Here is a 15767-nt window from a genome sequence, read left to right on the forward strand (position 1 = left end):
ATATGCATTTATAGATATCTGTCAAAAATTCCTCCCTACCCCTTGACAGGGCATAAATAGTGGGAAGAGATATTATTCATGCTGCAGCCTACCCATTATACCTAAAGCTGTGTCAGAGGGTTACCAAAAAGTGTCCACCAGGAGGACTCATGAGTTTTATCTCACCCCTGGGGACCAAGTATCAGGGGCAGTCTGAGAAAGGCAACTCAGGAGGTGCATATTTGTTCCAGATGTGATTAAGGCAGGATAAATGTCAGGGAACTGGACAGCTTCGCAATCTCCATGTGTTTGTACAGCCTCTTTTTGACTCATCAGTATCTCCAGCATACAAAAATCTAAGCGCTTTAGGGGCATTTACCTAGGGGTAAGGACCTTGGCCAGTACTGATGGCTGGTAACTGTATGAAAGTGCAAAAGAGCTGTCAGTGGAAGTGGGTTTTGTACTCTAGGTTGTTTCATTTCCAGCTGAGAAAATTTTCTCTATATTTTACAGGATACAGAGAGAACATACTCTCTTGCACCTAAGCACCACTCCTTGTCTCTGCAATACAACCGAACAAATAGCCTAATCAGGCCAAAATGCAGAGCATGCTAAAAAACTAAGAACATTCAGGGTGCAGTTAGAGAAGGTGGAAATCACCCCTGTAGCCTAGGGAGGGCTGGTATTGCTGCTCCAGTCACAGCACTCAGGGGTAGAAGATTATCTAAGATGTTCATCATATTTGAAAAATCACAGCAGTCAGGTAAAGTTCCTGACCACCGGAAAAAGTGAAATATAATCCCCATTTTCAAGAAGGGGAAAATGGATGACCCAGGGAACTACAGACCAGTCAGTCCCACCTCCACACCTGGGAAAATTTTGGAGCAGAGTCTCCTGAAAGGCATGTTAAGGCACATGAAAAACAACAAGGTGCTTGGTGACAGCCAGCATGGCTTCACTAAGGGGAAATCCCGTCTGACCAATTTGGTGGACTTCTATGGTGGGGCTATGGAACTGACGTCATCTACCTGGACTTGTGTAAAGTGTTTGACACTGTCCCACATGACATCCTTGTCTCTAAATTGGAGAGACATCAATTTGATAGGTGGAGCACTCGGTGGATAAAGAACTGGCTGGATGGTCACACTCAAAGAGTTGTGGTCAATGGCTCAGTGTCCAGCTGGAGACCAGTAACGAGTGGTGTCCCTCAGGGATCGGTGTTGGGACGGGTCTTGTTTAACATCTTTGTTGCTGACATGGACAGTGGGATTGAGTGTGCCCTCAGCAAGTTTGTCAATGACACCAAGCTGTGTGGTTTGGTTGATATGCTAGAGGGAAGGAATGCCATTCAGAGGGACTTTGACATGATTGTGAGGTGGGCTGATGCCAACCTTATGAAGTTTAGCCATGCCAAGTGCAAGGTCCTACACCTGGGTCGGAGCAATCCCAGGCACAGCTACAGGTTGGGCAAAAAGGAAATTCATGGTAGTCCTGCGGAGAAGGACTTGGGGGTGTTAGTCAATGAGAAAATGAACATGAGCCAGCAGTGTGCACTCAGCCCAGAAAGCCAACCGTATCCTGGGCTGCATCAAAAGAAGCATAATCTGCAGGTCGAAGGAGGTGATCCTGCTCCTCTACTCTGCTCTCGTGAGACCTCGTTTGGAGTATTGTGTGCAGTTCTGGTGCCCTCAACATAAAAAGGACATTGAACTGTTAGAACAAGTCCAGAGGAGGCCACAAGGATGGTCAGGGAACTGGAGCACCTCCTGTATGAAGACAGGCTGAGAAAGTTGGGGCTGTTCTGCCTGGAGAAGAGAAGGCTGCTTGGAGACCTCATAGCAGCCTTCCAGTATCTGAAGGGGGCCTACAGAGATGCTGGGGAGGGACTCTTCGCTAGGGACTGTAGTGACAGGACAAGGGGTAATGGGTTGAAACTTAAACAGCAGAGGTTTAGACTGGATATAAGGAAGAATTTCTCTACTGTAAGGCTGGTGAGGTACTGGAATGGGTTGCCCAAGAAAGGTGCGAATGCTCCATCCTTGGCAGTGTTCAAGGCCAGGTTGAACAGAGCCTTGGGTGACATGTTCCAGTGTGAGGTGTCCCTGCCTATGGAAGTGGGGCTGGAACTTGATGATCTTAAGATCCTTTTCAACTAACTATTCTAGTCTAACCTAACTAGTATAGGTGCCCCCTGAATTGTACCTTCTTTTGATGTCTAGTATTGGTGGACCTCTTATGACATTTCCCCTCTGTGACATCACAAACCCAAAGTGAGGGTATGCCCTACTTGGCTACATATTTTCATCCAGGTCATAATACATTAGGAATTCTGCAGCCTTTGTTTATCAAAGTTGGCTGAATTTGGACAAGTTTAAATGTCACTGAGTGTATCTTGTGGATTTATAAATAGGACTTACATGGATAACTACTGATACTTCAGGAAGCAAACTAGAAAGAGAGAAAAGAACATTCTTCATTTTTATTAAAAAAAAAACTGGGAAAGGTTTTGAACAGCTTTCCAAACAGATTAATTGAAGACAGAAAGCAAAAACAACCCATAAAAGGGAGAATGACTGTGAGCTTCCAGAAAGCAGCAGTTGTAACAGTATGCTTTTGTTTGTAATAAAGAGACTAATGGCTGATTTGTTAGTCATAAGACAACGTAAAATAAATTTCTGCTTTATTACATATTTTTAAAGATTCCTAATTTTTCAAAATCTGCTTTTGCAAAGTTGATAACCTTAGTTACAGATCTCTTTCTGATTCTCCTTCTGTTCCATTTAAACAGAAACAGTTCTTGCTCAATCATGAGCTCTTCTACAACCAGTATTTCTGTAAGACTCTGATTTGAAATATTATCACCTCTTGGAGGTTTAGTGATTATTGGAACAAGAAGTGTCTTAGCTATGACAAACAGAAATATCTGAGCTTTTGCTATTATTAGCGATGCTTGTTCTCATTCTTCAATCTATGGCTTGGCAGCTATTTTCCCTTGGTATTTATCTGACTACCATAACAAAAATCTCAGCCCCTGTCTAAATCCACCCTGGGGAGCCAGAGCAGACATTTAATCCTATCTTTTGTACAGCTCCTCCTAAAATCACTGAAAAAGCTAAGTGAAGATCTTACAGCTGTCTTCAGCTACTTCCTGGAAAAGTACAGCAAAGAACACCAGACTATTCTCAAAGTTGCAGGGTTATAAGACAAGAAGCAACAGACATAATTTGGAGTACAAGAAATTCTGACTAGAAATCTGGGGAAAAAAAAAAACAAACAAACAAATCACCATGAAGGAGATAAAATATTGGACCAGATTTAGAAGGGACCTCTGGATAACATCTAATCTAACCCCCCTGCCAAGGCAGGTTCACCTAGAGCAGGTTACACAGGAATGCATCCAAGTGGGTTTTGAATGTCTCCAGACTCCACCCCCCCCCCCCCCCCCCCCGCCCCAAGCAACCTATCCCAATGCTCTGCCACCCTCAACGTAAAAAAGTTCTCTTAATGTTGAGGTTAAACTTCTTGTGTTTTAGTTTACGGCCACTGCTCCTTGTTCTGTTGCTAGGCACCATTGAAAATAGTCTGACACCAACCTCGTGGCACCTGCCTTTGAGATATTTATATGCATTAATGAGATCCCCTCTCAGTCTTCTCTTTCCTAGAGTAAACAGACCCAGCTCCCACCGTCTCTCCTCACAAGAGAAATGCTCCAGACCCTGATCATCCCTGTGGCCCTCCACTGAACCTTCCCCAGTAGCTCCTTGTTTTTCTTGTGCTGAGAAGCCCAGAACTGGACAAGGCCCAGAGCAACCTGATCTGGTTAGATCTGCTTGAGTAGGGGGTTGGACAAGATGAACTCTAGAGGTCCCTGCATCCTAATTATTCTGGGGTTGTGTGATTTTATTTGACCTGAGCTATAACACTCATAATTGTCACCTTCACCAGACGTTTGCATCACATGCCTGAGCACACTTTCAAAGAGATGAAGATCTTGTCTGGCAACACTAAGGAAAAAAAAAAAAAGAAAGAAGAAATCTCTTGAATAGCTGCAGGATGCGAGGGCCAGGGGATCCCCTGCAGATTTTCACGTCAGCAAGAAGGGCAAGAAATAAATCCATAAGGACTGGGAAAAAGAATAACAATGGCAGTTGGCAGCTTAGCAAAAAATGGATTTATTTTCTTAGAAATGAAGTAGCCATCCTGTTTATGAAGAAAATTTTCCAAATGTGGGTTAAATGTAGGTGACAGCACTTCTGCTCTCATATGTCAGAGGAGGCCATGAACTAGTTTTTCCTAACTAACTGAATTCCATGTGTGTTTTCCCAGGTTGCACATTTCTTGCTTTTAATCTGATGTGGAATAAAACTGTCCTCAAACACAGAACTTTTTTTTATGAAGGAAATCTCTGCCAGCCAGACCAGGAGTTTCTGAAGCTGGTTACTAAGGATGCACAGAGTACACAGTCCTTTCCATGACAGAAAACACAAAAGTTCATGTTTAAAGACAGTTTCAGTTCTATGTTTCCCCAGATTTTTCTCCTTGTGCATTGCAACAATTTCCAATGTTTTAAAATCAAAATTGGGTATTTCTTCTCCAGTCCTTGCACAGCTATTACCCTTCAAGCAGGAATTTGATTGAGGGAATTTATTTCACTGCTATTACAGCAAGGCTCAGACTAGACTAGCCCAATAACCCCCTCTGGCCCTAAATGTTGTAAAAATTCACCTCTCTTCAGTGTTAAGGAAATAGTGGGGTCTTATGTCCTAAAATGTGAACTCTTTAGGGCAAGAAAAGCCTTTGTTCCACTTTGTGGTGCAATGCTTGACATAGCGACACCCTCCAAAGTTTACCACAGCATTAAAATAAAGAATGGTCTAGAGGCCAGAAGCACCCATAACTCTACTTCTGCCTCTTGTACAAATCCTCTCTTTAATTACTTAACTGCTATTTCTCTCTGATATAGTATTTTATTATTACCTACTTTTCTTGAATGCTCATCTGATCCGTCTTAATGTTCTTTTAATATCACTTGGAACGGGATAATAATCGGCTTGTACTTCTCCACCACCTTTAATCCTGACAGGACCTAGTGTGCTTAACAAGGAGAAAAGGAAAGGAAAAGTGCTTCACTCATCAATCAGGGCAAGGTCATGCAAGATACCAGACAGGCTGAGAAGACGACCTGAAACAACTGAAAGTGTTGGGGTGCTTGGAGGGGCAGCTTTAGCTCATAGCCTTATACTTGCAGAAAGTACAAGCCATCCTTTGAGCTTTAGTTCACTATCTGCATGAAATTGTGAAGGCAGGTGCTGATGTGATGTGGGTGAAGTGTCCACAGGATTCCTGTGTGCCAATGCCGTATGTTATGTCTTCATCAGATCCATCCACTGAGCCTTCTTTTTCTCTCCCAAAGACTGGGAATTAGAGTAAAAAACACCACAAGACCTACCTGGGTAAGGACAGGGAATACTGATGAGAGAAGAGGTGCACATGGAAGTTCTCAGGAAAACAACTTCTTCCACCAAAATACCAGTAAAAGAAGTGATCTCTGCACCTTGGTTTTGACTCATCTGAAGCAGGGCAATGTGTCTGCTGGTAAGGTGTACAAGAAGAGATAACAGACATGCAAACAAGAAATGAGCATCCAAGCAAGAGTCTGTGCAACCCAAAAGAAAGAAAACAAAGATCTGGGCACAACATGAATACGCAGGTGGAAAGTGAGAGGAAAGAAGCTCAAGCTGAGGGTAGGGTTAATGCCCCGTGTGACAGTGATAGCACTAGAAAGAGGCAGAAAAAGGATGGACATGGAGAAAAATGCTGGGAACAAGAAATCTGAGCTAATGCCAGAACATTCAATAACAGATGTCTGGGAGACAGAAGGAGATCCATGGGTGGACTGAAGCAAATCAAGACTGCAGAGCCAGCCATAAGGGCTGACATTATGGAGGATGTGGATGAGCTGAAGAAAGATGGGAAGAAAAAGGAGAAAGGAGCTTTGTTGGACACCGTTAGGGGATTGTGGAGGAAATGTGAACCACCCCATCAATGATAAAGTGATTAGGGAAGCAGGAAAGAAATGGGTGGTGGGAGCAACTTTCCAGGCAGGACTGGCTAGAGGTTTGCATCTGTCAGGAAAGGTCATATTCCATCTTGCTGAAAGTTGCTTTAATTGGGGGCAGAGAACAGACACATGAACTGAAGTCAGGAGGATCCATTCTCTCCTCCTCTATGTGGCTATAATGGAGAAGTGACAGGACCAGTCCCTGTCCTAAGTCTCATCTCTGGCAGCCAAGGGATCCTTAAAGAAAAGCACAGCTGCTCTTCCAGCCTCTTCCTTCTAACTCTCCTCAGGATTCAAGGCAGACAAGCTCAAGCCATTAATGACATGGAAGGTTCAATAGCATTAATGCTTACTGCATCTGCAGGCCTACCTGAAAGGGGCAGCTATTGTGGAGGAGAGGACTGGATAAAAAAGGATGCAGTTTAGCAGGACGAAGTACAGGTCCTCTGCCAAGGCACAGAGTCAAGGTGGAGGAGAACTGGCCCAGAAGCAGAACTGAAGGACATAAAGATTATACAGGACCATGAACTGAGTAACAATCAATAATCTGCTGAACCATAAATAAAAAATACATACATTAATAAATTAATAAATAAATAGGGCAAACATAGCCTTGGAATGGATGACATCTGTTATCTGTTAAACAGGATTCACAGCCTTTCTGTACTGCTCGGCACTGAGAAAGACTCAGCTTAAGAATAGTTTCCAACTTCAGACAATGCATTTAAAGCAAAATATGGACCATTTGGTGAGAGCCCAGAGGATAATACCAAGGATTATTAAAGGTCTAGAATCATGTCATAAGAGCAAAGGTAGAATTTGAATTGTTTGGTCTAGAGAATAACAAGCAGTGTTACGGCTTCAGCTGTCACTTCAATTTGTAAAGTTCTCAAAGGATAAATTCTCACTATATTTATATGTAAGTACTGGATAATACCTTAAATTACTGCTTGCAAAAAAAGAAAACAGTAAAAATAAACTGCTTTCTTCCTGATGGGCAGGGCAAGAAGAAATAGGTTGCAGCAGGAAAGATGTAGTCTCCAACCATGATCACCCTTGAGAACTGATTAGATCAGCCTCTGTCAGGATTCTGGATGGATGAACTAATTGATCTTTAGAGACCTGGGCATTGCCTAGTACTTTGGCATGATCAGTGCATGGATTAAGTAACAGAAGCTAAACCCACATAGTACCAGAGGTTATGATGGTAGCATCAGGGAACGATTTCACAGAGGCTACAGCTATGGAACTGTCTGCATTCAGTGAGGACAAACCCTTCCAAATGCTCAATGCACTACAAACTTTCAAGGTGCTTCTTATTTGGATCTCTTACCTAATGATACAGCCTTTTTGCACAGAAATGGTGACTGCATGGCCTTACCTAAAACATAAACACTGTCAATCAAGCAACCCTTGGTAAACTTCTGCTTAGAGCAACATGGCACAGTGGGACACCACAAAGACAGGACCAGTCTTTGGCATCCTAAACTGGTGGAATATCAAGTTAATTTCCTCTCTCATGTTCTGCAAAGTTGTCTTGTACATGGAACTGGCTATCTAAAACATCTAGGAGTCCATGGTAAAATGGATGGCTGACAGTCCTATTCCCCAATCACAATGGAAGCTCCCTACAAAGTTCTTCTACAGAAGAGACAAAACTTTCTCAGGAATCATTCAAGACTGAACTAACCTTTTCATTCATGGAGTTTACAGTTTTCCCCAAGCATATCCTGGTTTCTCCATCACATGTAGAAAGAATAAAACAACACGTAAAATATATTTTTGCTTATCATTCTCCCATCTGTACTATCCCTTCCCTCACTCTCACCCAGGGAAGCAAGTTAAACCTGTGTGACTGTTGTGAGTGATGCCAACATTGTTCATGCTGCAAATAGAGGGTGCTTGGACAAGAAGGTACACAGACCATAGGACAGCCTGTGCAGAATAGAGTCAGATAGGATGAGTGGAACCACAGCTGACTTGTCAATTGACTTTGGCCAAGAAAAAGAAAGAAGAGGTAAGAGAAAACCACCAAAGGATGCAAAGGAAAAGAAATTGTATGACAGAAGAAAAGATGTGTGAGGATTTCAAGATCTGGGCCCTGCCATTAGAATCAATCTGCCCACCAACATTTTGTCTTATCACTTTTCACAGAGGGGCATAGGGACAGCCCATTTATTATCTATATAGGTTTCCAGGTCTTGCTGTTATTTTCCTCACCAGAAGAAAGCCATCGCTCATCACTCTCCACATCAAACAATGAAATCTGTTCTACTGTAACCAGTGATAAAGCAGAAAAGGATTATAGGTCAGTTGTGGAAAGATGGCGAACCTAAAAATGTCTTCAGCAATAAGCAATTCATTTTAAGCAAGTAATCCTAATTAACAAAGGAAAAGGAGAAAAATAAAAAGGTAACAAGGTATTCTGTGAGTACTATTTGAGTCTGGTTTCCCATGGAAACCATATCATGTTGGGGTTTTTTTTTGTCTAATGGGATACACATTCCTGTTAGAGCTGTTGCTCTCGCTGAAGCTCTGTCCTGCACAGACTTTACCTAGCGTATTCTGTGGCCAGTTCTATAATCTCTCCCACAATATGATGTTTCTAGCTTTCCTCTTTTTCATCCAGCCAGTTTTCATGGAACTTTCAGGAATTTAATTCCTTTCAGATCTGCATTCTCTGCCAAATCTAGCTGAAATGGGCCAGTAGGTTTAGAGACGGGCTGGTGAACATAAACTCTAACATCTAACACCATCACCTGGCTTTATTCCTTTAGCAATCAGCTAATAAAAGGGATGTGGTGGCCACAGATATGGATCAATAACAACTATAGTCTATCTTGCTATCTTACTCCAGGCACAGGAGTGATGTGCAGACACACAGAATCACAGATTTTTGGCACAATCATATTCCTAACTTCTGGACTAGGCTAACCTTGAATGGAAAAATACCAATGTGAGCAAAAGGCTGACACAGAGGAGGCTCTCACTGAGTATGAATTTTACTTGAAAGACAACTTGAATGCAATTCAGTTTTGTATGAACAGAGCCCTTCCAGGAGCAAGAGCTGCCTTTGTGGAAAAAACAGTGGCTCTACAGATGCAAACGATGGAGCTACATGCTTTTGCATTGCTTGTTCTGTCACTAACTGACATCAGCTACTGTTAATCATAGCCTGAAATGTATATTTAGGAAACAGTGACACAAACACAGACAAGTTCCTTCATGAAGCCTTTTATATAGGGAAAAGTGGAAGAAAAGAAAAACTGCTCCTTAGCTATCTAGTGGCACTGAAATAAATGGGTCAGGCATCAGAGTTTCAGCAGGCACAAAAGGTGAAAGCCCTGTCTCCTGGAGCAATTAAAAGTCAACAGGATTAGTGGCCCTCACTATTACTTATAGAAATCCCACTGTGTGCACAACATTACTGAAATACAAGGGTCAAGTTCCTGCTACTGGATGCCTACTCTTTTGCTGTTGAAGTTAATGGGAGCTTTGCCAATCAACTCTGTGGCAACAGAGTCTAAATCTAAAATAGATGACATCCTGGGCTCCATTCAGTTGATGGCTCAAGCAAAGGTTTTGCCAAAGCCAAAAATGTTCTGCCTGCACAGTACAGAGTTGATCCTGGGACAGATGAAATAGGACAGTTAGCTCTAGAGGTGTTAAAATTCAAAGACGAGAAAGCAGAGGGGTGGACTGAATGTCACACAAAGTATCTTCCATTCCTTTTCAACATAAATTATGACCTACTGATTGAAATCTAAAGGGCTACATCTTGGCATCTCTTGTGTTCAGTTTTAGCAGGACTGGCTGCTTTCCAATGAATGATTCTTCTTTCAACACTAAGTCAATGAATCCTGTGGAAACATACCTATGAAAAGGACATGGATGAGAAGCCTGCAGCATCCTTATGTGATTCAACATGTTTGAAAACAGTGTCCTGATGGTCTAGGCAGTTTGGACAGACCCCAGCAAACACCAGCATCCCCCTTCTTGAGTATCCCTGGCTTTGGATATGTTTGTGATGCTGGTTGCACAGTTATTTCTTCTGCTGCTCAATCATTATCATGTTCATGCCCTGAATTCTGTCACAGGCCACCTCTTTTCCTCTTTGTCTCACTCCAGTAAAGAGATACCTGATTCTCCTCAATCTTACAATGTTGTAAAACAGAAATCAAGCATCCCAGAGACTTCATCCACTCCTCTGTGCTGCTGAGAGACTGGTCTGTAGAGTGGCAATATTTCCTGGCTCAGTTCATGCCTTCTCTGCAGACAGCACCAGACAGAAAGCTAATGATGGCTTTTGACTGTGTCTGTATTTGTAACAGGCACAGGGCTGAGATTCTCACTAGTTGTTTCAAGCAACACATGCTAACAACCAACCACTTGATGGTACTAACCATTCAGTTATCCTACACAGGGACCCCAGTGTGTTAATCCAGACTGAGTAATTCAACATCACCTTAGCTCTAGAGAGGTCCTGAGCAAAGCAGGTGTCTACATGCTAAAGACATTACATTTATACAGGCATGAAGTCCAAACAGGCATTTTGAGAGTTGGGTTCTACTGGCTATGCACAAGGGCCTGGTGAGATCAGGCAATAGACAATAGCCCCACAGCTCTCTTCTTTAGTGTTACCATCATCTCTAGATTGGCTTCAGACCTAAAGAATGAATTTTACTTTCAGAAGTGTTAACATTAATTGCAATTACTCTAGATACTCTTAGTAACCACATGGCTTTGCAATCCTTCATTAGACTTAAGTTTAGTTCTTTGTCATGCTAATGTCCATAGCCTCATTACATATCACACAGAAATGCATGTCCCAGTATCCATCGTAAGTTGTCTTCCCTTCCAATTTTCTTGAAGGTTTTCATGTTCTTGTATTAATGAGCTGGTGTTCCTAAAGTCTGGAGGGGACTTTGATGGGAAGAATAGTTTATTTGCAAACATTTCCATTGAATGCCAAGCCAGGTCCAAACTAGCAGCCTGCAGGCAAAAGACTTCACAGTCTGTTCTCTGAACCTCCTTAGCCAGCCAGTCCTATCTACACTGACTTTTCAAATCTCCATCTTTACAGCATTTTTTCCCAGAACAGAGAGATAGAGGAACACAGACAGAAACTGACAGGTAAGAAAAGATGTGCACACACTCTGACAACCTAACGAGCAGACCTTGAGACACAGTGATTTCCAAATGAACTCAGTCTCATTTAAGAATGCTTTTCTATTTAATTTCAGCACAGCCAGTACCATCTTTGAGATCCTAAACTCCACAGTATTGCTAACTCTTTGTGACATGGGCAAACAATTTATCCACTGACATGAAGAGGCTTTTCACCCATGTCTTTTCCTACTACTCCCCATGACTTGCTTTCAACCTGTAACCATACCAAATACCAGGAAAGATTTGTGAGAGCAGAGCTCACTTGAGTTTCTTTCTCTTGCAGAACACTGTCAGAGATTCAGGAATGCAGACAAAATTCTGCAAACACTGAGCATTAACTAAAACAGAAGCAAATACTCCAGCATCTATCTTTCTCATTTTCTCTTTAGAGCTTTGCCATTCAATCCAGGGTCTCAGAATTAGCTGACACAATGGTGCAGGATGTTCAATCAGTGAAACCTTTGAAAATGCCGAACAAGCCCCTGAAAGGCAATGCCATTACCAAGGGCAGAGTTCAGCCCATCAGCTTTCTTGATGTTAAGCTCTCATTTTCAATAAAAGCAGTTGCCTTTTTCAACTGCCAGACCTGAGCAGGGCTTGTTTTTCATGCCCTCAAAACAGGAGCCCAAATGCTGTGATCACCTGGTCATCAGACCCACTCTTTCTCATCTGCATTCCTGGCTTCTCTTGAGTAACATGCAAGTATCAGGACAGTTTCACAATAATGAGCTTTACTCCTTCCTACAGTCCTCAGCACATTTTTAAATGAATCAGCTTACCCAGAAGAGCCACAAACAAACATGAGGAGCTTAAGATATAAGCAATTCAGTAGCCTGAAGTATCATGCATGTTGGGCAATCATAAATTTAAAGTGAAAATCCTTACCAATTTTGTTTTACGTTAGATATTAAATAAAACCTGCTTGCAAAGCCAGATTAGTAAGAAACCTCTTTGGCTGTTGTATTTTTTACTTTTTTTTTAAATCAAAACAGGATTAAAACATCTTTTGGAGGCTCGCTGTCATTTTATCTGGGTAAATAAGCTTAAAGTGCCTAACAGTCAACTCATAATGAAGGTTTTTGTTCTTCGTACTGTGATGCAGCCTCACAAATTTGCCCACAGCTGCAGCAGTTTCAGATGTTTTTGACAGGTAAATAGAACACTGTTTATATCTGTCATTGTTATTAATCTGCAGAGTAAAGAACTAGCAATTATATTTTCTTTCCAAGTGGATAAATTTTTATGATGATCTTGGCAGGGGTGGAATAGAATAACGTGCATCTATGACTTTTATAGTTTTGAGGGTCCCAACCATGAAGAGTCTTTGCTCAGCTGTTGAGTTGGAAAATGAATGGGAAATAAAGGCTAAACCAGTAATAACCACCATAGTAAAAAGGAACAAGGAATTTGGGATTTAGCCCTGTTGGAGTTTTATTCATGTAAGGGTCAAATAAACCAAACTGCAGGTTTTGACATCAGCTGAACTGATTAAGCTCTCAGTTGTTCTGAACCATACTTCTAGGAAGCTGTGCCAGGCCCTAGATGTGCTTTAGAACCCCACGATTTGGGCCTCCATGAGGAGTTGTGCCTCCATAACGACTTGCACTTCCCAGCTGCTGCAGGGAAAAGGGTTTCAGATTCTCCTCAAGCCATGCTGGTGAAGAAAAAATTATTTATGGAATAAGGTGCTGCTCAAGGACAAGTGGCAGAATCCAGCTGTCAATATCTTATTATACTGGTCAGAAACTGTGAGAAGCAAAAAAGAGAAATCCTGGTGAAATGCAATTAGACACCAGTCACGTCTGCTCAGCTTCTCACTCAGGTAGGCTGGCAGATGGTCAGCAAATAGTCTCACTTTTACCATGTAACCCACACAGGTTTTCAGTGTGAGAATTTGCATCTAATTATTTACAAGCACTAATGTTCTCCAAGGAAGCAAGTACCTCTATTTTAATTGTTTAGGCTCTATTTGCTCAGACACGTAAGCCAATCTTGCAGGCACTATGTCTCGTGTACGCAGGCAGAATGGCAAGCCAAGGAAGAGTACTAGAAATGTGGAATAATGCAAATTCCGATGGAGTGAGTTGCATAGCTTCCAACTTTTAGAAGAGCTGGGGAGGAGACAGTCAAGTGAGGAAGGCATACAGCATCTTCAAAAAAGAAACATTTCCCCCACCCCCATCTGAAAGCCTATGGTGAAAACCATGTCTCACATCTATCAGTCAGCTGCATAAACCATTAGAGAAGGCTACAGTTCATTGAACACTGAGCTACGATCTATGGAACCCTTGGTATGACACATCCAGCAGGGCTGTGGATATTCTGATGAGCTGGTGGCAGGCCTCTCTTCTCCCAAAGATGAATGGAAGCCCATTCTCCACCTCCCAGCTTCCATCACCAGCATCCTCAGACCAACACAAGGGAAGGCACAATCACTGCATTATAGACGTGAGCATCCTTGGGACTGTCAGAATGTGTGCTAGAGCATGGCCACTCTCAGATTAGCACTGGCTTTCTTTCACAGATCACACAGGTCTATGAAGGGGAAAGAAGACATGGGGCAAAATCCATTTTGCTCAAGATTTCAATGTATCGACTTACATGCCAGGATCTGTGCCTAAAATGGAAATGGGTATCAGCCAAGTCAAACCCTGCAACCCTTTCTCATGCAAGGATCCCTTATCACAGGTAACAAGGCTATCCTGAGAAATAAAGTTTATCGCATATCCGGGCTTGATCTCACAAGCAGAGGTCTGCAGCCTTCCTTGCCACCTACAGCTATGTCACTTTGGGTACAAATATTGCTGTGTGTATCACTGTAAGGAAGTTGCCAGACTGAAAATACATGAACTGTTTTGAATTGTCATAAACAGGAAGAATAACACCCAGGGTGGCACCTTAGTTCTAGTGACGTTGCATTTGGTTCTTTCTCCTGTGTGGTGGAGAGAAACTTCACTGGCCTAACCTCAGTTTGTACCAAGAAGCATCTCAAGGCTGCAGCACGCAAATGCAACCAGCAGTCTTTCTCCTCCAGCTAGTGCAACTGGGAGCACAGGAGCAGAGGTAAACCTGCAGAGCTCCCACTAGCCATCCCCTGGGAACCACTGATGAAGTGGGGCTGCCTCCTGCCGTATGTTTATACAGACTGAAGTTGTATTTTTAAAAGCAAACAGCACATTAAATACAGCTTTTGCATCACTTCTGCATTCATTGCAACTGGGTACCCAGGAGGCGACAAAAGGCCTCCTAGACAACATACACATGCCCCGTAAAGGAGTCCACAAGTCCCTTCCATGCCAGGGCTGCACAACTCTGAGGCCAGGCATGGGTGCCTGGGGCAAGGCTGCCGGGCAGCAGGGAGGGATGGAGCCAGCCTCCACCCCACATTTCCCTGGGAAACACCAACGAGGCAAAAAATCCTGCAGTACAGGCCCTAGGCAGAAGCCAAGATGCCCTCTGGATTTTGAGGTCCTGTTCCCTAAGAGCATCAGGCCCTGGTTCCCGCAGGCCAGATCATCGCTGCTCCTCCGTTATCCCCCGCCCCCAGCGGGCTCACCTGCTCGGGCCCTTGGAAGCAGATCCTGCAGAGCGGGGTGCGGATGCCACTGTCGACGCTGCTGCCCAGCGAGTAGCGGTCCTCGGCCTTGCTCTTGCCGAAGTCATCCGAGGAGGTGCTGCTGGGCAAGGAGGCGGGCGGCTCCCCGGCGGGGCTGCCCCACTCCTCGGCGGCCGGGCTGCCCGCTCCGCCGCCACCGCCGCCGCCCGCTGCCCGCCAGCCGAGCCCGCGCCCCACGAGCGGTGCGGCCCCCGCCGGGCCTCCCGCCGCCGCCTCTGCGCCGCCGAGCATGGGGAGCGGCGGCGGCGGGGAGGGCGGCGGCGGCGCGGGGGGTCTCCGCAGCAGGAAGACCTTCAGGTCATTGAAGAGCATGCGGCAGCGGCACTTGAGGAGGCCTTGGTTTCGCAACATCTGTCTCGGACGGAGGAGCCCGCAGCAGCAGTAACAGAAAATGACCGCGCCGGGTGGTATTAACATGTGCCTTTCCTTGGCAGGCGGGGACGGGGCGGGAAAGAACAAGGCAGGAGCCGGGCGCCCCGCGGCCGGGGGGGGCTCCGCTGCGGCCTCAGTGCCGGCGGGGGGAGCGCTGGCCGGCGGGGAAACGACACAAGCAGGGGCCGAGGGCGAGGGGTGAATGCCCCGGCAGCCCGCGGTAGTCCGGCGAAGATGACAATTACAAAAATCCCCCAAAATAAACAAAATATCCCAAACCACCAGCCCCCCCCCGGCTCTGCGTTCCGGGGGGATCCTTTCCCCCCTCCACAAGTTTGGTTAGAAATCAGCGGGAGGAGGAAATGAATCTCCCACGCCCGCGGGTCCGGGGCGCGGGCGGCGGGCTCGGGAGAAAGCCCCCGATCAGCTCCTCCGAACTCCTAAGCCTGTAAAAAAGAAGGGTCCACGTCTTCTCCGGTGGGTGTGGGGAGGAGGAAGAATATGGTTCTCTCGACAGTATTTGGCATCTCAAGTAATTTTTCCTTTTTCTTCTATTTTATATGTATATCT

The 15767-nt window shown here is 44.4% G+C and overlaps 1 protein-coding gene across 1 annotated transcript in view; it reads right to left on the minus strand.

Moving 5' to 3' along the window:
- MARCHF4 (membrane associated ring-CH-type finger 4) overlaps nt 1–15242 on the minus strand; it is a 106875-nt gene extending 91633 nt beyond the window's left edge. The window contains exon 1 of the mRNA XM_034062394.1: nt 14766–15242. Within this exon, the coding sequence (XP_033918285.1) occupies nt 14766–15242 (477 nt within the window). The remainder of the gene's footprint in view (nt 1–14765) is intronic.
- Between the last annotated feature and the right edge of the window lie 525 nt (nt 15243–15767).

Source organism: Melopsittacus undulatus, chromosome 4 (genome assembly GCF_012275295.1).
Source record: "Melopsittacus undulatus isolate bMelUnd1 chromosome 4, bMelUnd1.mat.Z, whole genome shotgun sequence".
Lineage (NCBI taxonomy): Eukaryota > Metazoa > Chordata > Aves > Psittaciformes > Psittaculidae > Melopsittacus > Melopsittacus undulatus.